The sequence below is a fragment of the Myxine glutinosa genome, chromosome 12 (genome assembly GCF_964187855.1).
Source record: "Myxine glutinosa chromosome 12, kmMyxGlut1.1, whole genome shotgun sequence".
Lineage (NCBI taxonomy): Eukaryota > Metazoa > Chordata > Myxini > Myxiniformes > Myxinidae > Myxine > Myxine glutinosa.
Genome location: NC_136272.1, coordinates 42,563,390 through 42,585,489, shown reverse-complemented (window position 1 = coordinate 42,585,489; position 22,100 = coordinate 42,563,390). Strand labels below are relative to the sequence as shown.

General features: G+C 43.8%; 1 protein-coding gene across 1 annotated transcript in view; it reads right to left on the bottom strand.

The window, feature by feature from the left end:
* Positions 1-22,100, bottom strand: part of APEH (acylaminoacyl-peptide hydrolase) — a 41,996-nt gene that overhangs the window by 7,637 nt on the left and 12,259 nt on the right. Inside the window, exons 6-15 of the mRNA XM_068132585.2 lie at positions 15,942-16,078; positions 15,474-15,611; positions 15,266-15,357; positions 13,465-13,505; positions 7,000-7,121; positions 6,765-6,825; positions 6,349-6,449; positions 6,121-6,175; positions 667-746; positions 87-225 (exon numbers count right to left, since the gene is read on the bottom strand). Coding sequence (XP_067988686.2) covers positions 87-225; positions 667-746; positions 6,121-6,175; positions 6,349-6,449; positions 6,765-6,825; positions 7,000-7,121; positions 13,465-13,505; positions 15,266-15,357; positions 15,474-15,611; positions 15,942-16,078 — 966 coding nt within the window. The remainder of the gene's footprint in view (positions 1-86; positions 226-666; positions 747-6,120; positions 6,176-6,348; positions 6,450-6,764; positions 6,826-6,999; positions 7,122-13,464; positions 13,506-15,265; positions 15,358-15,473; positions 15,612-15,941; positions 16,079-22,100) is intronic.

Here is a 22,100-nt window from a genome sequence, read left to right as displayed (position 1 = left end):
TCAGCAATGGGGTAATGCAGAATCAGCAATGTGGAATGTGGAATCAGTAATGCTAGTGACAAAGCCAATAGCAAGGAGGTACAAACGGTATGCTTGGTTGTCCTCTGCTGGTGGTGGCTGCAATGGAATAACCATCCACTCAATCTCAGCAAAGGGTTGTGCTGCATCCAGTGACAGCCAAATCATTGAGCCTTCAGCACCCCTGGCAGGAAGTAAACCTACGGACTGCAGCGCACATGGCATCATGAACTGTCACATCATGCTTGGTACATGTTATACCACCTTCTATATTATCTGTACAAAGACGACTGCTTGTTCACGAAGATAAAGTACCCTCAGAATAAACTAACACTAGATATCATACAACAGCAGAGTTCATTTGTAATATCAATTTGATTTGTTTGGATAGCGAGTAGAGGATCTTAAAGGACTCTCAAAATACCTAAAAAAAATTACAGTATTTATATCATGCCAAATTTTGTGCAGAAGTTTCTTTTTAGAGATGGTGATATGCATAAGGATGTAAAGATCTTGGTAAATAGGCTGCTGGACATTAACAAGCTATCAGAAAAAGTTTAGTTTTTCATGGAACCTCACAGGTAGTGATGGTGAAAAATCTAAATAAATGGTCAAGGTCAAGTGTCGTTCATATCATTCCCCAAATACCAAAGTCCACGGTGTGTTGGGAGAAGATGAAGCTGCAATCACCAAGTCTTTTCCATCTACATCTAGAAGCCTCCAGCTTCCTGCAAAGAATATGTAGAAACTTTGTGGTTATGCCATGCAAACTGCTCGGCACATTATTTCAGATAGTTCCCCCGATACCCGACCCCACACAACTCACGATCCGCTCTCCCCCTCCCCACCCTCAATATATCAAGGCAGGAATTTAGAATTTGACGAGTTTCAACACAATGGCCTGTTGTTCTTGAAAGGTAGATCTTCAATGAAAATGCTAGAAGATGGAACAGCCAGCCGAAAGTCCCTTTAGTCATATCACATATGACTAACTTATCTGCCTTTAGTTTAGTTAAAGTTTAACTTCTCCGTGCCTTTAACACATTAACCTTTGTCAATGTATTAAAAAAAGGTTTTTGGTGTAATGCAGGAACAGTGGCCAAAAGGGAACTGAATGTATACATTGTCTTCTATGGTGGATAAAAACGGATACAACAACAACATGCATTTTAAAGGCAATTTTCCCTACTAGAGTGGGGGTTAGCCTTGCGGTCCCCATGACAATCTTCTCCATTTTGCCCTATTTTCTGCATCTCTCCTTGTTAACCCCCTTGCCCGCATTTCTTCTTCCACCATCTTTAGCCAAGTCTTTCTCGGTCTTCCCCGTCCTCTACTTCCTTCTACATTCATTTCCATCACTCTTCTCAACCAGTCACTTTCATCCTTCCTCAACACATGACCAAACCATCTCAACCTGTTCCTCTTCACAGCATCAATCACAGGCTCTATTCCCATCATCTTTCACAATTCATCATTTGTCTTCCTCTCTCTCAACGATACTCCGCACATCCATCAAACCATTCGCATTTCCACCCTTTCCAACCTTCGTTGCTGCTCTACATTCATTACCCATGTCTCGCTCCCATAAATCATAACACTTCACACATGCAGCATACACCTTTCCCTTCAGCTTCAACGACACTCCCCTCATCATCAGCACGCCACTCAGTTCCCGAAACTTCTTCCATGCACATCTCACTCGAGCAACCGTTGCCGAGTCTGATCCACCTTCTCCATTCAGCATGTCTCCGAGGTAGCAAAATGTTTTCACACCTTCCAGCTTCACGCAGTCTCCAAGATCCAACTCAACATTTCCTCCATCTGCAGCTCCCTCTGTGCACACCTTACATTTGAATGTAGCTGCCACACTGGTTAATGACCCCCTCAGACCACTACATTTTTGATGAACCCACTCAGCACACATTGTACATTGAATGGAGTTCACTCCGACACCCTTCCGACACAGCACAGGGCCACTTCCCAGTTCTTTCCACCTCACCACATGCTTTACCACTTGCCATCACCTTCGTCTTTCCGATATTCACCTTCAGACCTTTTGTCTCCATACATTCCTTCCAATGGTTCATCTTTTCCTTCAGTCCATCCATACTTTCCGCAATCAACACCAGATCATCTGCATACAACAACTCCCACGGTAAACCCTCCTTTACGTTCTGAGCCAGCACCTCAATCACAGCTACAAATAGTAGTGGACTTAGTACCGACCCCTGATGCACTCCCACCTTCACCTCAAACTCACCACTGTTCCCGTCCTTCGTCCTTACAGCTGTGCGCGCTCTTTTGTACATTGCCATCACTACTCTGATGAACCATTCCTCCACTCCTAACTTCCTCAATGCCCATGTCAATACTTTGCGTGGAACCCTATCGAATGCTTTCTCCAGATCAACAAACCCAAGAAACAACTTCTTCCTCTTCTCCATGTACTTCTCCTGCAACTGCCTCACAATGAAAAGCGCGTCTGTCGTTCCTCTTTCTGGCATAAATCCAAACTGCATTTCGTCGATCTTCCCTTTCTTCCTTATCCTCCTCTCCAACACCCTTTCCAATACCTTCATTCCATGCTCCAATAACTTTATCGCTCGGTACAAGCCACACTCCAGAGGGTCACCTTTCCCCTTGTATAGAGGGACGAGGGTACTCAGTTCCCAATCCACTGGAATGAGGCCTTCTTTCACCACCAGATTACAGATCTCTGTCATTCTCTTCACACCCCAACTTCCTGCTGCCTTCAACATATCTCCCACAACTCCCGTCGGCCCTCCCGCTTTTCTACCCTTCATTGCTTTTATCGCTTCCTCAACTTCCTTCTCAGTTATCTTCTCTGCCGGTCCTAAAACTGGGTTACTCTCTATGTTGCCATCCCATTCATTCTCTGTATTCAACAGCATTTCCATATATCTTTTCCATCTTCCTATAATTCTATCTGGGTCGACAACGATTTGTCCCACTTCATCCTTCAAGCAACTCACCCCCATCACATCACACCTCTCTTTCGCTATCTGCTTTGCAATCCTGAATACTGCTTTCTGACCCTCTTCCGAATCCAAGCGTTCTCCAAACATTTTCCTACATGCCTCCTGCGCCTTTGCTACCTCTTTCTTTGCAGCCTTCCTGGCTGCTTTATAACTTTCATGCTCTGCTGTTTCTGCTCCCGTACCCTTCGCTTTCTGCCACTCCTTGAACTTCTTCCTCTTCTCGTCAATCCTCTTTCCAACTTATCATCCCACCACCATGTTTCCGAGTGCCTCGGTGGTCCTTTTGTCCATCCACATACCTCACCAACGGCTCCCAACAGACTAGCTTTCATTGACATCCAACCACTTTCAAGCTCAACCACATCATCCTCGACCCTACTCAGCCTCTCTTTTAATGCCTCCCTTACTGTCACCTCTTTCAACCTCCACACCTTCATTCTCGGTTGGTACTTCACCCGCCGAGCTCTCCTCGCACCTTTCACCCTTATGACACAGACAACCAAGTGGTGCTGTGAAACAGCCTCCTCCCCCGGGATCACCTTTGTGTCCCGGAGGTGTCCCCCATCTCGCCTACGCACCATCAGGTAGTCAACTGTTGTCGTCGACCCACCTGACATGTATGTAACAAGCTTATTATCCTCTTTCTGGAACTGAGTATTACAAATCAACAAATCAGCTCCATCAGCAAACTCCAAAATCCTTTCACCTTCTCCATTTCTCACACCATATCCGTAACCCCCATGAACTCCGTCAAAACCATCCATACTCCTTCCCACATGTCCATTTAGGTCTCCTCCTACCACAAAAACTTCCTCATCTTTCACGTTTTCCATCAGCTTCTCTATTGCACAGAACTTGTCCTTCTCTTCATCGCTCCGACCAACCTGCGGAGCATATCCCGAGATGACGTTCACCAAGAGCTTTCCAATCATCATTTTCACCATCATCAACCTATCACTCACTCTAGTCACACTCGCCACACTGTCTACAAACTCCTCAGAAAACAGGACACCAACACCATTCACGCCCTCCGGGCACCCTTGCCACATAAACTTGTATTTCTGTCCCTGCCTGCCCTTCACCATCCTCACACCACTTCCCTTCCATCTCGTCACTTGCACACAACATATGTCCACTCTTCTTCTGACCAATACTTCCACCACTTCTCCTGATCTCCCTGTCATTGTCCCTACATTCCATGTTCCAAACCTCAGAAACCGATCTCCACTTCGGGCTGTACCCTGCCCATATGGAGTTGTAATTGTCATGGTTCTCTTTTTGAGGCAATGTTTTTATGGCTGGATGCCCTTCCTGACGCCAACCCTCTTAGTCGTCTCTTACGACATGCAGGGATACGGTGCACCTATTCTCATCCAGGGTACACACTGGGAAACGTTTAAAACATGGAAATGGGGGGGGGGGGGGGGGAGGGGGGGAGGGCGGCGTCAGCATCACGGCTGCAGTTTAAACATATTTAAATAATATTTAAACAAAACCATGAAAAACAATCTGGGAAAAGTCTCCAAGTGAGAACGTGGATTTGAGAAAGCAGGAGCAGAGATGGAAGAAAAACGAGATATAGGGGGCGGGGCACAAGTCGAGACGAGGAGGAGAGCGAACAAGCACGTGTCCGGGAGGAGAGAAAGAATTAATATAGAATGATTTTTTGTTTGTTTGTTTATTCTGTTTTCAAAACGCTGGACAAAGGGTAAGATGTTCGTGAGAGGTAGGGGGGGGGAAAGAAAATCAAAGAACAAGCAAATACTATGAAGGAAAGAACCCATATTCACAAAACACTGACGGGGGGGGGGGGGGGGGGGGGGGGGGAGGGAGCCCGGAGAGACCAGGCTGCGAACAAAAAACGACTAATTACACACAAATTTGCAACAACTACAAAACCAAATAGAAACACACAATAACACATACACAACAAAATACCCAGCGGAAATTTGACAAGGAAACGAACGGGAAAACACTCAAACTTTGATGCTGTGGAGAGATCGAAGCAAGCCTCGTCGCTCGAGGGACCGGAAGTCGATCCACCGATCCAGGTCACATGGATCGGTGGATAAAAACGGATAAGATGAGGTAATAAGTGGAAGGAGATATTTCTGACCCTAGAGCAACATTCTCCGATATTTAACGAGTGCTCAGCAAGGAGGAAGGTGTGAAAACATTTTGCTACCTAGGAGACATGTTGAATGGAGAAGGTGGATCAGACTCAGCAACAGTTGCTCGAGTGAGATGTGCATGGAAGAAGTTTCGGGAACTGAGTGGCGTGCTGATGAGGAGGGGAGTGTCGTTGAAGCTGAAGGGAAAGGTGTATGCTGCATGTGTGAGAAGTGTTATGATTTACGGGAGCGAGACATGGGTAATGAACGTAGAGCAGCAACGAAGGTTGGAAAGGGTGGAAATGCGAATGGTTCGGTGGATGTGTGGAGTATCGTTGAAAGAGAGGAAGACAAATGATGAATTGCAAAAGATGATGGGAATAGAGCCTGTGATTGATGCTGTGAAGAGAAACAGGTTGAGATGGTTTGGTCATGTGTTGAGGAAGGATGAAAGTGACTGGTGGATGAATGATGAGTGAAGAATGATGTGAATCAATGAATGAAGATGAAGAATGAAGTGAATGATGAAGAGTGATGGAAATGAATGTAGAAGGAAGTAGAGGACAGGGAAGACCGAGAAAGACTTGGCTAAAGGTGGTGGAAGAAGAAATGTGGGCAAGGGTTAAGGGGAGATGCATAAAATAGGGCAAAATGGAGAAGATTGTCATGGGGCCCGCAAGGCTAACCCCCGCTCTAGCAGGGAAAATGGCCTTAAAATGCCTGTTGTTGTGTTGTGTTGCTCAGCAAGGAGGAATGGGAGACTGGAAGCAGGGGAACAACGAAAAGACTAGTACGAGAGCATAAGGAAGGCCTTTCAAACTGTACTCACTGATAGCCATGGAATGCACAGTAATGCATATTTACAAGTTTGTTACAATAAGCTCAGGATGTATGACAGGATGATAGTTTTGCTTTTTTGCCTAAGGAACAGTTTTAAGAAAAAATAAATAAATTTAAAGTACATGAAAACAAAACAAAGACCACCATCTTACCGCCAGTTGTAAGTCTGTTAACAACACCAGTTTCTGTATCCAAAACCACCAGCACCTGTAATAGCATTCGTGAAAGGGACAGAACAATGTTTGAAAGAACGAAGATAGGTCAAGAAGATACAATGACTAGGATAGAGCACAGGAAAAAAAGCGCAAAAGCTCAGATGGGGAACACGTACATGCAATGAATCAGGCGGGGAATGTGTATGTGAGGACTCAGTTACTCACCTGCTTACTGCGCCAAGCTGTGTGGCACAGCAGACGACGAGAGTCAGAGGCCCAGCAACGGTACGGGAGCGAGAATGCAAAAAGTCCTGGAAACGCGAACGCTGCAGAGAGGTATTCTTTTGTACACACCCCATTCACGTGCACGCTCAGTTTGACTTCAAAGCTCAAACACAAGGTAAACAACGTTGTGTTCAGTAAAACTGTAATGATGAAGACTATGGAACCATGACATGCAAAGGGTCATGAGCGGTTTCAGATGGAGTAGAATATTAAGCTTTTGCAGTGAAATAATCATGACCTCAAAAACTTTACTAAGGCAGAGAAAGTATAGTTAGTGTGAGTGTGCATGTATGTGAGAAAGAGCATTAATAAACTAGTGTAGAGGTATTGGGTGTGAGTGTGTGTGCTGTACCTACCATCTGCTGGTTGATTAACAATGTCCACAATGACTTTTTGTACCTTGCTCTCCCATTCAATCTGAGGGAACAATAGTTGAACAAACTTGATCAAAATGACATCCATGGCAAAGTTGGTTCTTACACCCAGGAGGAATCACAGCGCACACGCACACACACACCTATATTTCCTACAACAGGAAGTTACCCCACCTTTACATGCCCGATATTATTACATCGCTGCATTTGTAATTACCAGGCGAAGCTCAGCGCACTGCCCATGCGTACTGCCAGCCAGCGCCCTAAGAAATGCCAGATGTCGTCCATCGGGGCTCAGTCTGGGGGCCCAAACCGATCCTCCTCCACTCCCCAGCACCTCTTGACACAGACAAATCCAAAAAAAATTGAATACAACAAATAAGTCTGCCTATTTCATTCAAACAGTTACACATGAAAACTTCATTAAACCCAACCTGGTCCTGGTGGAGGAAACATGTTCGCTGTGGGACTACCATTGGACGGGGGAAGTGGGGGAACTCTTTTTACTTTTAAACAAATATTACACACAATCAGAAAACTTAAAAACCCATTCACAACAGACTCAGATGGCATATCCAACATGCACTTAAAACGGCCTTCAAGCACAAACAAACATATGCAACAATCCATGGTTTATCCTGGACATATAGAAACAGCCGATAATCATTCCCATTCTAAAACTGAACAACAATCCCACAGATCAGGCGAAGCTCTTACCACCCGATATCATTACTCTGTTGTACGGCCAAATTAATTGAGCTCCTGGTTCTCTCTCACATTAACCCTCATATTCCTCGAGCGCACCACCATGAGTTCAGCCCTTTCCACTCCACAACAACTTATCTCACTACCTCAACGCACCTCATTTTAGACCGATTTAACCACCCCAACTCCCCAAACACACCTTACCCATTACTATCGACGTTGACAAGGCTTTCGACACGGTTCCTCGACACACTGATATAAAATATTATCACTACAAACATGAGCATTGACAACAAACCTTCTTTCTTTCTGCAGTCAAGCAAGTGTTACAATCAACATATTTTCATCATATAAAAACCTCACAAATGGTGTCCCATAGGGAGCAGTCCTTTCCCCAGCACTTTTTAACCTTGGTCCATGACATTACAGAACCTCCTCCTCAGGTGACATGACATTATAGAACCTCCTCCTCAGGTGACGTGACATTATAGAACCACCTCCTCCTCAGGTGACGTGACATTATAGAACCTCCTCCTCAGGTGACGTGACATTATAGAACCTCCTCCTCAGGTGACGTGACATTATAGAACCTCCTCCTCGTGTGACATGACATTACAGAACCTCCTCCTCATGTGACATGACATTCCAGAACCTCATCATGTGACATGACATTCCAGAACCTCCTCCTCATGTGATAGGACATAACATAACCTTCTCATGTGACATGACATTCCAGAACCTTCTCATGTGACATAGCATTTCAGAATCTTCTCATCATGTGACATGACATTCCAGAACCTCATCATGTGACATGGCATTTCAGAACCTTCTCATGTGACATGGCATTTCAGAATCTTCTCATCATGTGACATGACATGTCAGAACCTTCTCATGTGACATGACATTCCAGAACCTTCTCATGTGACATGACATTCCAGAACCTTCTCATGTGACATGGCATTTCAGAACCTTCTCATGTGACGAAGTCAGAACCTTCTCATGTGACATGGCATGTCAGAACCTCATCATGTGATATGGCATTTCAGAACCTTCTCATGTGACATGACATTCCAGAAACTCCTCCTCATGTGACAGGACATAACATAACCTTCTCATGTGACATGACATTCCAGAACCTGCTCCTCATAGAAAAATCCTTACTTATGCAATGAGTTTTCCACAGCAGCACAAAACCACACTGTACATACAACCATTTGCTTACTCCAACAAAACATAATTCCAACACTGGCTCACACTTAACAGAATCAACGTTTTGCCAAACACATTAACAATCCCTCTCCGAAACCCGGACAAACATAAATCCAATGACCACCCTACAATCATGAAGTACAACCAACAACTCCCCGTAAAAAATAAAATAAAAACTACAAAATACTTGGAATCACATCACCTTCACCAAACATGTAACAAACTGCAGCTAAAGTCGACCAATAGCTCAATCCTACCATCTATAATACAAGAGTCTGACTGTCCGTCTGTCTGTGCGTGTGCGTGTGCATGTGTGTGTGTGTGTCACCATTTTACTCAGAGATGGCCACAGATCTTCGTCAAACTTTCAGAGCTTCATCAGTAAGTGCGGGGGAGTGTTTTTAGAAAAAGCATTTTTTTGCAAATCTTGAATAAAAAAAGTTGGTCTTTTTTTCTTTTTCTTTTTTATCATAGACATGTCCAGATTTGAGAAAAATTGAATGTTGTAGGCATTTCATGTTAAAAGTGGGCAAACAAGTTTTTTAGGATAATTTGAGGGTGCTGAATTCCAAAAAATTGTTTGCCAGGCTGAATTTTGAGATTTAGACCCTCAAATTTGAAAAAACAAAATGGCGGCCATTTTTCATCTTTTTTGCCTTATAACTCGGCTTCGAAGCATTATTTAAGTGTTAAAATGGTGGCAATACCGATGTTTGTGATACCAAGGATTCCAAATATGTTGTCACCTAAGTTGTATCCAGTTTGGTTTATCTGCCATCTTGAATTCCAAGATGGCCACCATTATTCACCTAATGCATTAATCAGCCCATAGGCATAAATAACACATGTTTAAAATGATGACAATACCCATGTCTGTAATACCAAAGTTTCCCCCCCCCAAAAAAAGCTTCCACATAAGTTGTAACCAGTTTGGTTTGCCTGCCATCTTGAATTCAAAGTTTTATGATAAATTAGTATGACGTGAAATCATTCTTCAAAGTACATACATTAATTAAGCACTTGCTGCCTGTTGAAGTAGATTCCAGCGATCCTGGCAGATGAAGGTGAATTTGGACGTGTCCATTTGGTGAAATTTGAGGTACCGCGGTATGATTTGTTTTGAACTTTAGCAATGCTTCAGAGGGATCATCGGTTGATTGATCTGTGTCAATGATAATTAAAATCTACCCATTGTCCATCAAATCAATACTTAACCTACACCAGAATGGTATCTTGCACCCGGTACCCGGGATCTGGCTGCAAAGTAGCTGAAATTTACTTTAGCAGTGCTTTACCTGTGCAATACCCCTCATTTACCGACATGGAGTTTTAGATACAAAAGATCAATATTGGAAACAGTTGTTCTGGAAAACCAACACCTTGCTTTGTTCTGTAGTACAGTAGGGTGTTTTGTATTACTATTTCTTGAAATAAGCACACAAAATCATTATTAATTGTTCCTCCTTTCTGTCCATCCACTCATTGCTTTGGTATTCATTCTTACTCTGAGTAAGTCCTAGTCTCTTCTGTTTCTGCATTCTTCTTGTCCATATGCACATACGCATCCTCCAGTGCAAGGTAGCTTCCCTTTCCTACAGCCGCAGTTGTTGCTTTGACAGGCTGTGGTGCCCAATCCAATATGTTTTGGAGTCAAGTGCCTGTCACCACTAACTGTATAGATCAAATCCTGTTCGAGACTAAGTATACAACAGCGTCTTACGGACTCATCTTCACCATCACTGCTGTCCTCATCAGCATCTTGCTCCAGTAGACACTGGCCACCTACCATTAGGTTAAGAAACATGTACAAACTATCTGGTACACATTTAATAGCTTCCTCTTCACTGACATTAACTCCTTCGTAAGCTGGGTGTGAAAGGATGTCACTTCTAAGATTGAGGGCAACGTGGATCATGGACAGGAACTCATCTTCTTCTTGTGGTTGGTAGGTAGGAATCGTGAGTGTAGCTGCTGCTTCTTCATCTGTTTGTGTCATCTTTGAAACAGGTATGTGGCCAAACTTCAGCGGAACCAGAACAGAACGTCACTCACACGGTGCATTGTCATTGAGTACAATTACCTCGTAAAATTCTGAAATCTGAAGAGCCAACTTATCCTTGAATGTGCCCATTGGACTGGTAAATGAGGGTGGAATAATCAAAATGGATTCTTTGGCAATGGTACGATACCGGTTCCACACTTCCCTTAGCTCAGCTCATTGCATAGCCAAATCATCGCAATATCTGTATGCTGAGAGTTCTCTTTGGTTTGGGATGTCCTTCTGATAAACTGAACATAGCAGGAGAGATGATACTTTCCTTCTGCTGCAATAAAGTCACTGACAGCTGCAACACGAACACTCATTTCTTGGTCAAACTTTGCAGCTTCCAATATTTATTGGCTCTTGTTAAAGGTTGTTATGGAAATTAACTTCTGCTTGGCCTTTTTCTGTTGGCAGATCAAGCATAATTCCCAATTGGTGGGCTGCGCGCTACTACGTCGATTTGGGCAGGAAGGCTGGGATTCTGCTGGTCTTGATGTTGACGGAGAGTCAGAAGAAGAATAGGGACCACTCTCTTTGAAGGATGCATTCTTAAGTCTACTAAGTCTTTCTTTGCTTGCGTATGTAGCATAGCACGTTTTGTGCCAATGGATCTCCTTTTTGGAGTCTTCATTCAGGACCTTCAAGAGTCTATCAACCGTATCCTTGTACTTGACATCTCGTAACTTTTGTCGTTCGTGCGTAATCTTCGACAATGTGCCCAGGCCTTTTTCTGATGCATCGTACAGGATGTCTCGTCTCTCTTCTTGACATATTATGCACAGATTGAGGGAAACTGGGGTGGATCTCTTCAAGTTAACTGACACATCCATGATCTCACAGAGGTGTCACATATCTGTAGTGATAGAAAGAAAAATAGTTTGTGGTTCAATATTGATTAACATTAAGTTAGACTGCTCTAATTATAATTCTCTTTAAATACTCTTGGAATTTAATATTTCATCTTGTATGTTATTTACAAAGTAACAGTATCATAATTAAAATAAACTTACTTCATTTATCAAGCATCACAATAATTCAGATGGAAAAACAGATTCAAGCCATTGATTTCAGCATGACCACTGCCTTTATTTATATTATAAAAAATCAAAAATTATCAAACACGTAATTAGTAATGTTAATTTTTAAACTATTATAATCAATAGTAACTTAAGCATAAATTAAGTAATATTTTACGTTTGTGTGTGTGTGTGTGTGTGTGTGTGTGTGTGTGTGTGTGTGTGTGTGTGTGTGTGTGTGTGTGTGTGTGTGTGTGTTGTCTGTGGGGGGGTCTGTGGGAGGTGGGGGAGGCTGGTGATGTGGATGGTGTGTGGATGTGTTTGGTGGTGTATTCATGTATGTAAATTATGCATTTACGGTATAGATGTTTGATAATCTGTCTCTTTGGCCTGATTACATTCAATACGAAGAAGCCGAGAAATGACGGTCATCCTGGAATTCAAAATGGCGAGCAAGCCAAACTGGTTACAACTTAAATTTACAAAACACATTGGAATCCTTGGTATCACAAACCTGTGTATTACCATGCACATTTCAACTTCTTCTATTGCTTATTCCAAAAGGTTGGGCTCATTTATTACTGTATTGGGCTAAATTATGGCGGCCATCTTGGAATTCAAGATGGCGCGCAAACCAAACTAGTCGTAACTTAGGTAACAGTATATCTGGAATCCTCAGTATCACAAACATGGGTATCGTCACAATTTTTAACCTCCTGTGATACATATAAGCCGAGCTATAGTACAAAACATGGTAAAAATGGCGGCCATTTTGTTTTTTGGGAATTTGAGGGTCAAAACCACAAAATTCAGCCTGGCAAACAATTTTTCTGAATTCAGCACCCTCAAATTACCCTAAAAAACTTGTTTGCCGACTTTTAACACAAAATGCCTACAACACTATTTTTGAAGCACAAATATTGAAATCTGGACCTGTCTATCACTCGATAGTGCCTAAGCCTTTGCAGCTACATGAGAGGTAATATTAAATGATCCCCGACCCCGTTCTTTATTGTGTGTAGGGAAGTATTTAGGCCCCCACAAACTATGAGTCGAATTTTTAAATTTATTTCCTGAAAACACCATTTTAATGTGTATAAATAGCTTATTGTGGCGTTTAGTGCCAGGCTATTGAGGATGATAATTGACCTCAACCGCTTCATGGAAATCCAGAGATGATGGCAGAGTTCAGGTCAGGTTGGGTGCTGGTAAACTGCCTCCCAGTTATGTCAGGAGTTAAGATCAGCAGTAGAAGTTACGAAAGTCAAAAAGAGCCACCATCAAATCTACATATTATATATACACTGGCTAAGCAGCAGGAGAAGGAGCGGAAGGGTTGGGCATCAAATTGCGGAAATGAAGAAGCGGGAGGGGATAGAAGGGAGGAAGATGGGTGTAAAGGTGAGACAAGGGAAATGGGATTCTTATGATGAAGGGCAAATAACCTTCAAAGGCATAACTGTTGTCACAATCCAGTTGGTACAAAAGTGAGGGAACAGTTCATCTAACAAAATAAAGAAAGAAATAAATAAAAGCCTGTACATAGGAAACAAAAAGTCAGTTTTACATCATGATGCATGCAAACCGAGTTCCTTGGGAAGCCTTCAAAACTCAAATTGCAACCTTTATGTGACACAAACCAAAATACCGTATATCACAGCATCACAAACTTGGGGCAGAACAATGTGTGGAAACGATCAAAACTCACCACACGTTTCCGTTTCAAAGTTCAAAAAGAACAAATCGGACCTGTAAGAAAGGAAATGGAGAACACAATAGAGTAAATATTATACTGATCATTAAATAATGCATATACCTTGGAACCCAGATATTCGTGGAATTAACATTTGCGGACCCCATGTATTTGCGGTTCATAAAACCGAACTGCTTCTACATTCGCGGCCCTTTGCTTTGCATATTCGCGTTTTTTGCAGGCACAAAAAACATCCCCGCCCACACATTGACCCCCCAACATTGTTCGTATTTTCTGTTTAAGGAAAAACCCTGGCTCACAGAGACGATCGCAAACCCTCCACATGAGAAGATTACAGATGGGTTATGACATGGGGAGTGGAGTTGCTTGGTTTCTTGCAAAATTATTTTATCATATCGGTTTCATCGGGAACCTTGAGTGATTATTTAATTATATACCTGTTGTTTAGTTTCAAGTCTTACGATTCCTTTCGTCTGCACACAATTAAAGTATGATCCACAAAGCATGTCTTGATCCCGGAAATAGTCGCCGTTACAACTGAGCTTTGAGTTTAAGCTTGAATAATTTTTAAGCTTAATAGAATCAAGCTTGATAATTAAGAATTAAACTTGACAGAACTAAGCTTGATAAGTTTAAGCGTGATAGAATTTCAATCGATTTTACATCCAAAATAAAAGTTCATTTTTACTTGCCGTACAATTAACCAGCCTTGCTTATCCGTGCAAGGTTTACACTTTGGGGATATAGTGTAAATCTTGCGCCAATCAGCGAGGCTGGTTCATGGTAAGTAAAAATGAACTTTTATTTTGGATCTAAAATAAAATGATATTCTAACACAAGGATTGTGGTGTCAGGGCGTTTAAAATTTTGCAATTTAAGCTCAACGTCTATCTTCATAAGATAATACAGAATACTGTATCTTCAAGCTTAAACTCCGAGCAGTTAAAACGGCAACTATTTCCGGGATCAAGACGAGCTTTGGGGATCACGCAAGATCGAAGCAAAAGAAACGGTTCATTTTCAATAAAGCAACATGACACTCGCTGCAAAAGAGTGAACTAAACATTTGGAATTGTTTACATCATTTTGATTTTCAAGCAATTTAATGAAACTAATTATGTGCATTCGTGTTATTAAACTTTTAAAATTTTACCTTATGAATCACGAACAGCCGGGAACCTATCCCCCATTTTGCCTCCGCCCGAAAGGTGGATGGAGGTTATGTTTTCACCCCTGAGTCCCTGACTGTCTGCCTGTTTGTGAGAGGATATCTCAAAAAGTTATGGATAAATTTGGACGAAACTTTCTGGCCAAGTTGAGTGTGACAAGGACGAATCTATTCGATTTTGGAGAAGATCCAAATGCAGATCCTTATACAAGGATTTTAAAAACTTACAAATGATTCTTCACCATTGAGTGATAGGGCCAAAGATGATATATAGCATGATATTTCGAAAAGTTGTGGAAGACTTATGACAAAACAAGGTGGACGAGTTGGTTCGGTGACAAGAACAAGCCGATTAGATGTTGGTTCAGGTCCGAATCCAGATCTGGCCTATCAGTGGGATACAAAACGTTAACTGTTCAGTCTGGCGGAGGTACATGCTCTCTACCTAGTGCCGTTCTAGTTCCCATTGAATAATTGCCCCGACAACCACACATTCAACATTTGCGGCATTTTCCAGGAACATATCCACCGCGAATGCCAGGGTCTTACTGTACTGCATCTCTAGAGGTTTTCCGTGCCACGTAAGGGCACGACTTTATCAACAAATACCCAAGAGGCTCAAAATACCTGCGGTTTGAGCAGTACTTCAGACCCAATGGCCAAGGATCACGATACCAGCCCACAAACAATACACCCTCATCTCCACAAGCCCAGAGTGCCTGTGGCAAAGGCAGCACAACGGAAAACACTGACATGCATCACAACACACCTTCCATCAAACCAGCACCTTTCCCAGTCAATGTTGGGCTATCCTCTACCTTATCACCATGCTCACCTGTCCTGGGCAGACACCATGTGGAACTCCCTCCAAAATCTTCACAGTACAACTCTGGATGTCCAGAACACACAAAACCCCATTGATCTTCCCCACCAGTCCCTCTCCCCAATCTTTTTGAAACACAAACTTGTCACCCTGGCAAAAAGAGAGTGAGACAGAGATGGAAACACAAGGTTGAGCAATACTTCACTCATTCATGTAAACAACAAATGTCAACCAGCTAAGAAAAACCAATGAGTGAGGCATTACTCAGCTTTCACACAGCTCGGTTTTGATATCACAGATTACTCAATCAAAATTGCACAAAGTATTTCACTGCCTATTCAAACACAACATGTACACATGTTATAACTTCAAACAAAGGAAAAATTGAGGCTCGCCAGTGGATCAAACAAAATTCAGGCTCAACTTAATGCCTGGTTTCGGTGAAATAACTCTTAGGTGAACTTGTGCTGGGATTGACACCTTGGGAGGGCATTCATCTCCGTCAGTCCGAGAGGTCACAGCGGACCCAAACAATGATGGAGCTTTGGGGACACGCCTCTCAGCCACGTAAAGCAGATGTTTCTCAGAATGGGACCATGAAAGGCATCCAAAGTGGTCTGGAGGAGAAAAGCAAAAAAGGAGATCGACTATTTCTTTTTTTAAAGGACCATCGACTGATGGCTAAAATGAGATTCGCATGAACGATTTAATACCACTCATATCCTCAAAGCACCAATGTTTACAGATGTCAAGTTGAATAAATAAAGAAAACAGCTAAACACACAAGAATGCAAAACAATGAAACAGAAGGAAAGATAAAATACGGAAAAATGCAGTGCATGCAAGTAAGAAGGCAAAATATAAGATAAGGTCAAAATATTCAGTAGAACAGTGGAGTCGGTGATATAATGTGGCACTCACATTGACATTCACCAACAGACTGGGGAAAAGAAACGAGATGGCACATGCACAAGGCTGTTGAGAAGAATCTTAGATATCAGCTGGAAAGATCACATTCTTTACGATTACCTCCACCACCAAAGGTAGACGGAGGTTATGTTTTCTCCCCTGTTTCTCGGTCAGTTTGTTTGTCTGTGAGCAGGATATCTCCAAAGTTGTGGACAGATTCAGACGAAACTTAGTGAACAGGTTGGGTGTTTGATAAGGACGAATCGATCCCATTTTGGTGAAGATTCGGATACAAGAGGTTTTTAAGTGATTCTTCATCATTGAGATGGGGCCAAAGCGATATATAACACGATATTTCAAAAAGGTATGGATGAATTCGGACTAAACTTGGTGAACAGGTTGGATGTGTGGGAAGGATGAATCGACTTTTTTTTTTTTTTTCTTTTTTTTTTTTGTATACAAGATCGAGGCTCGTGAAAGAGCGAACATTAATCACACAGAAAGACAAACCGACACATAAAACATATAACATCGGGAGCGGTAGACAAGATGGGGAGAAAGGGGGAAGGACACAAACACAACATTTGAGAGCAGGGACCGAGAGACATGGAGACATCGAGAGATCTGAGAGAGGGCGAGGGCTTTGGGGGGGGGGGCATGGGAAGGGGGCGGTGGGAGAGGTATAAAACATATGGACACTGCCAGGACTTCCAGGAAAGAAGTTGGAATTTCAAACAAGGTGGATCTGGGGTGAATTAGCGGGGGTAGAAAAGATCAAGGTTTTGGATGGGGGAAGATAAAAGATGGTGGTGAACAGCTGTTTTAAACACCTGGAGGGAGGAGTGGGATTGAAGGGAGTGAGGGAGTTTGTTCCAGAGGCGGGAGAAAAGAGGAATGAAAGAGTGAAGGTGAGCAGAGAGCCGAGATTTCGGCAGTTTAACCATCAGAGGGTTGCTGGCAGATCTTGTGCGACCTGTAGGAATATTTGGGGGACAGAGCACAGAGAGAGCTGGGGGTGCAAGGCCGGAGAGGAGTCGGTAGAAGACAGAAAGACCACCTACCTGCCTGCGGTGAGTGAGTGAAAGGCCCTCAGAGATAGCTTCATCGCGGGAGATTCCAATAATTCTGAAAGCTTTGGTTTCAACAGCGTGAAGCCGAGCTAGGTGTGAGGCAGGAGCACCGGCCCATAGGGGAGAACAGTATTCCATTGAGCTGCGGATGAAAGCCTTGTATGTGGTGAGGAGCTCAGGTGTGCCGAGGAAGGACTTCGCACGACGGAGGATGCCCAGTCGGCGACTGGCTTTGGAGGCCAGCTTGGAAATGTGGTTTTCCCAAGAAAGATCATGGCAGATAGTGAGACCCAAAATCTTGAGCGACAGAACTTCTTGGAGAGGATTGTTGAGAAAGTAGATGGGAGGGTTGTCCAGTCGATCTTTTCGGAGAGACATAGTAAGAGTGTGAGATTTGTCAGGATTGAAAGACATGTTCCACTTGTTTGACCAGTCTGTGATTTTGTCCAGGTCTTCAGAGAGTGAGGAGGCAGCAGACTGCCGATCTGAGGGAAGAGGAATGGAGCGGCAGAGAGTGGAGTCATCAGCAAAGAGATAGAGAGGATTTTCGAGAGAGTCAGAGAGATCATTGATGAAGACCAGAAAAAGCACAGGGCCCAGAACACTGCCTTGGGGAACTCCAGCCTGAACAGGAAGAGGAGATGAGAGAAACCCATTCAGGGCCACACGTTGACGACGACTAGAGAGGAAGTCCGCCAGCCATGCGTGGAGATTTCCATGGATACCAAAGGAGGAGAGTTTGGTGAGCAGAGCGGGGTGCCAGACCGTGTCGAAGGCACGTGATATGTCGAGGGAGACAGCTCTAATTTCCTGTTTGGCATTGAGGACCTCCATCCATTGTTGAGACAGCAGAAGCAGCATGTCCAGAGTAGAGTGACCTGGTCTGAAACCAAATTGATGATCAGAGATCAAGCCATTGGAGAAGAGGAAAGATTTCATATCCGAAGCAATGATGGATTCCATGACTTTGCTGATAATTGGGAGAAGGCTGATTGGTCTGTAGTTGCTAGGATCTGTTTTTGCACCTTTTTTGTGCAAAGCGGTGATGTTGGCTGATTTCCAAGCAGATGGCAGTTGACCTTGAGCAAAAGAGAGGGTGAAGAGAACAGAGAGAGGGTGAGATAGAGCAGCAGAGCAGGATTTTAGGACCCGTGGGCTGATGCCGTCGGGTCCAGTTGCAGAATCAGAGTCGAGGGTTGACAGAAACTTTTCCACCTTGTCAGGAGGAAAGGACACGGAGTCCAGGAGCAGCAGGGTACGACTGGGTATGGTGGGTACAGAGAGGGATGGGTTTGGGACACAAGATTTAGAGGCAAACACAGAGTTGAGGCATTCAGCTTTTTCACGTGCGGAGTCAGCTGTGTAGCCGTTTGAGGTAAGGGAGGGGATGGATGGGGAACAAACACCAGAAACGGATTTGACCAGACGCCACCAGGATTTGGAAGAGGGAGACAGATAAGAGAGTTCGGTCTTGAGAACGGAGAGATATTGTTTCCTGGCTCTCCTGAGGGTGGACACACACTTGTTTCGGGCTTTGTGAAAGGAAATGAGATTTCCTTCCGTTGGATTTGCTTTCCAGGAGACGAAGGCAAGTTGTTTCTGGGCAACAGCCTCACCACAAGATTCCGTGTACCATGGACGGGAGGAAGGGTATGACAACTGAAGACGAGATGGGATAAATCTGTGCATGAGAGAGAGCAATTTACTTTGGAAGAATTCCCAGGATGAGTTGATGTCAGAGGTGGTAGAGATGGGAGACCAGTCCAGATGATTGATGGCTGCTTGAAGACCGTGCCAGTTGGCCTGAGTGAAATGCCAGACTCGTCGACGCTGAGCAGGCTCCCTGAGGATGGTCAGAGAGATGTCCACTTTAACAAGGACATGATCAGATGAGCCGATCGGAGCAGAAGAAGAGCAGCAGACATTTTCAGGGAAGTTAGTCATAACCAAGTCCAGAAGAGAAGATGTTCCGTTGACTGAGATCCGGGTCGGGAAATTGACAGATTGTGTCAGTCCCAGTGAGTCGCAGAAGTCCTTTGCTGAAGAGCCATGGCTGGTGAGAGAGGTACCCACACCCAGCCAACTGGCATGGTGACAATTGAAATCACCACATATGAGGAAGAGAGAGTTGGGATGAGTAGATAGAAGTTGGTCCATATCATCAGACAGCGAGATGTAGATGGAGTCATCACTGTTTGGTGGACGGTACAACACACATATGAACAAGAGGTGGGAGCGAAGGGGAAGCCGTAGCCAGAGGTATTCCTGGGGGTGAGGTGGAGAGAGTGCAGTGCAGGGCGAGTGAGGAAGAGAGTTTTTGATAAAGATAGCAACCCCGCCTCCAGGACGAGGCTCAGGTCTATCATACCGGAGGAGGGAGTAGCCCGGGAGAGATACTATGGAATCAGAGACATCATAAAGGAGGAAAGTTTCTGTTAAGCAGATCACGTCTGGTTTGACAGAAGCAACCTGTATGGAGAGATCAGTTAAGTTTGAACGAAGGCCCCGGATGTTTGAGGTCCATACCGTTAATGAAGAGGAAGGGGGAGCATCAGATACAGAACAGGGGGGAGGAGGAGTAGGGTAAGATGTGGAAGAGGTGGAAGAGATAGGGAGAGCTGTTGAAGGTGTGTCAGAGATTTCAGAATAGCTCGGAGAAAGGGAAGGATGGGGCGGACAAAAGGTTTGATGGTGATTGGGTGAGCCACAATGAGGTGTTATTTGAGGAGGGGGAAGAGCGAGGCAGAAGGTTGGGGGAGATGGAGGTGAGAGTTTGAAGGGGGAAGAAGCGGGGAGGACGCTTTGAGGAGGGGGAGTGAGAGGGGGGAAATTGAGAAGCAATGAGGGTGGGGAGATTTGAAGGGGAGGGGTGAGGGGGGAGTTTGGGAGGGAAGGGACAAGGGGAGGGATTTGAAAGGGATGGGATATGGGGGAGATTTGGAGGGGAGGGGTGAGGCAGGAGTCTAGGAGGGGAGGGGCGAGGGGGCGTCTTGGCGGGGAGGGGTGAGGGGGTAGTTTAGGAGGGAGGGGGCAAGGGGGGAGATTTGAAAGGGATGGGTGATGGGGAAGATTTGGAGGGGAGGGGTGATGGGGAAGATTTGGAGGGGAGGGGTTATGGGGAAGATTTGGAGGGGAGGGGTGAGATTGGATTTTTGAAAGTGTACGATTTATGGGAAACGAACATTTATTGCAAAATGAGTTTCTTGTGACCTTCGAGTTAAAAATACGTTTAAGGACGCTGGATGGAGGATGGAGTGCAGGAGAGTTTAGGGAATGTAGAAAAAAGGCACTATAGGAGATGGATATTTTTTTTGGGATGAATTGATTTGGTGAGCAAGTCGAAAGCAGCCTTTTAAAGAAGAAGAAGAAAAAGGTGTTATAAAATATGACGGAATACATAACTTGAGGGGAAAGTGTAAACATTGAAGGTTAATGAGTGAAAACTATCTGGGGAAATGGGGGAGAAACACGTGGTCGAAGAACGAACGAACGAATAAGAATGAATAAACGAATGAGAACAGAGAAGGAAATGTTTTTTTTTTTTTTTTTTTTTTGTTGAAGATCCGAATGTTGACTTTGGTGAAGATCCGAATACGAGAAGTTTTTAATCAAAATAAAGACCAATTACTGCACTGTAGTTACAAGAAGGAAGCCGGACATTAACAACACACACACACACACACACACACACACACACACACACACACACACACACACACACACACACACACACACACACACACACACACACACACACACACACACACAACTTGTAAAAGCTATTTTATATTTGAAGTTATCACCTTAACCAAAAAGTAATTGACAGGTTTTCCAACTGCCCGGATCATCAGTTGGGCACCGTTTTTCATCGAGGTTTCGATCCTTTCAGCCCAGAACCTCTCCAAACGGCGGATCCACAACCCTGACTACAGGTCCACGTCAGTAGATTACTCAACATCAATGGACCCACAACGTCACATAAGTGATTAACAAATAACAACCCTTAAGTGATTCTTCATCAATGAGAGATGGGGCCAAAAACGCCATACAACACAATATCTCAAAACGTTGTGGATGAGTTACGACAAAAAATGGTGGATGGTTATGACAGGACGGGTAATGCAAAACTCGATTAGTGATTAGAATTTGAGGAAGGAGAGTGGGTCGATGACAAGAACAAACCGATTCGATTTTGGTTCAGGTCCGGATCCAGATCAGGGGGATACAAAACAAATTGTTGAGCGTGGTGGACGTATGCGCTCTATTAAGTGCCGTTCTAGTTTACTATGTGGAGACGTAGACTCAATAACAATGGTAACTAGAATGGCACTCGGGAGAGCCAGGCTGAACAAACCTCCGCCAGGCTGAACAGATTATGTTTTATATCCCACTGGCGGATCTGGATTCGGACCTGAACCAAAATCTAAATCGGCTTGTTCTTGTCACCTAACGAACTCATCCACCAAGTTTTGTCATAACTCGTCCATAACTTATTTTAATATCATGTTATATATCGCTTTTCGCCCGATCTCCCAATGGTGAAGAATCACTTTAAAATGAAATAATTATCGTATCCGAATCCATATTCAGATCTTCACCAAATTCGAATCTATTTGTCCTCGTCACACACACAACCGTCCACCAAGTTTTGTCGAAATCC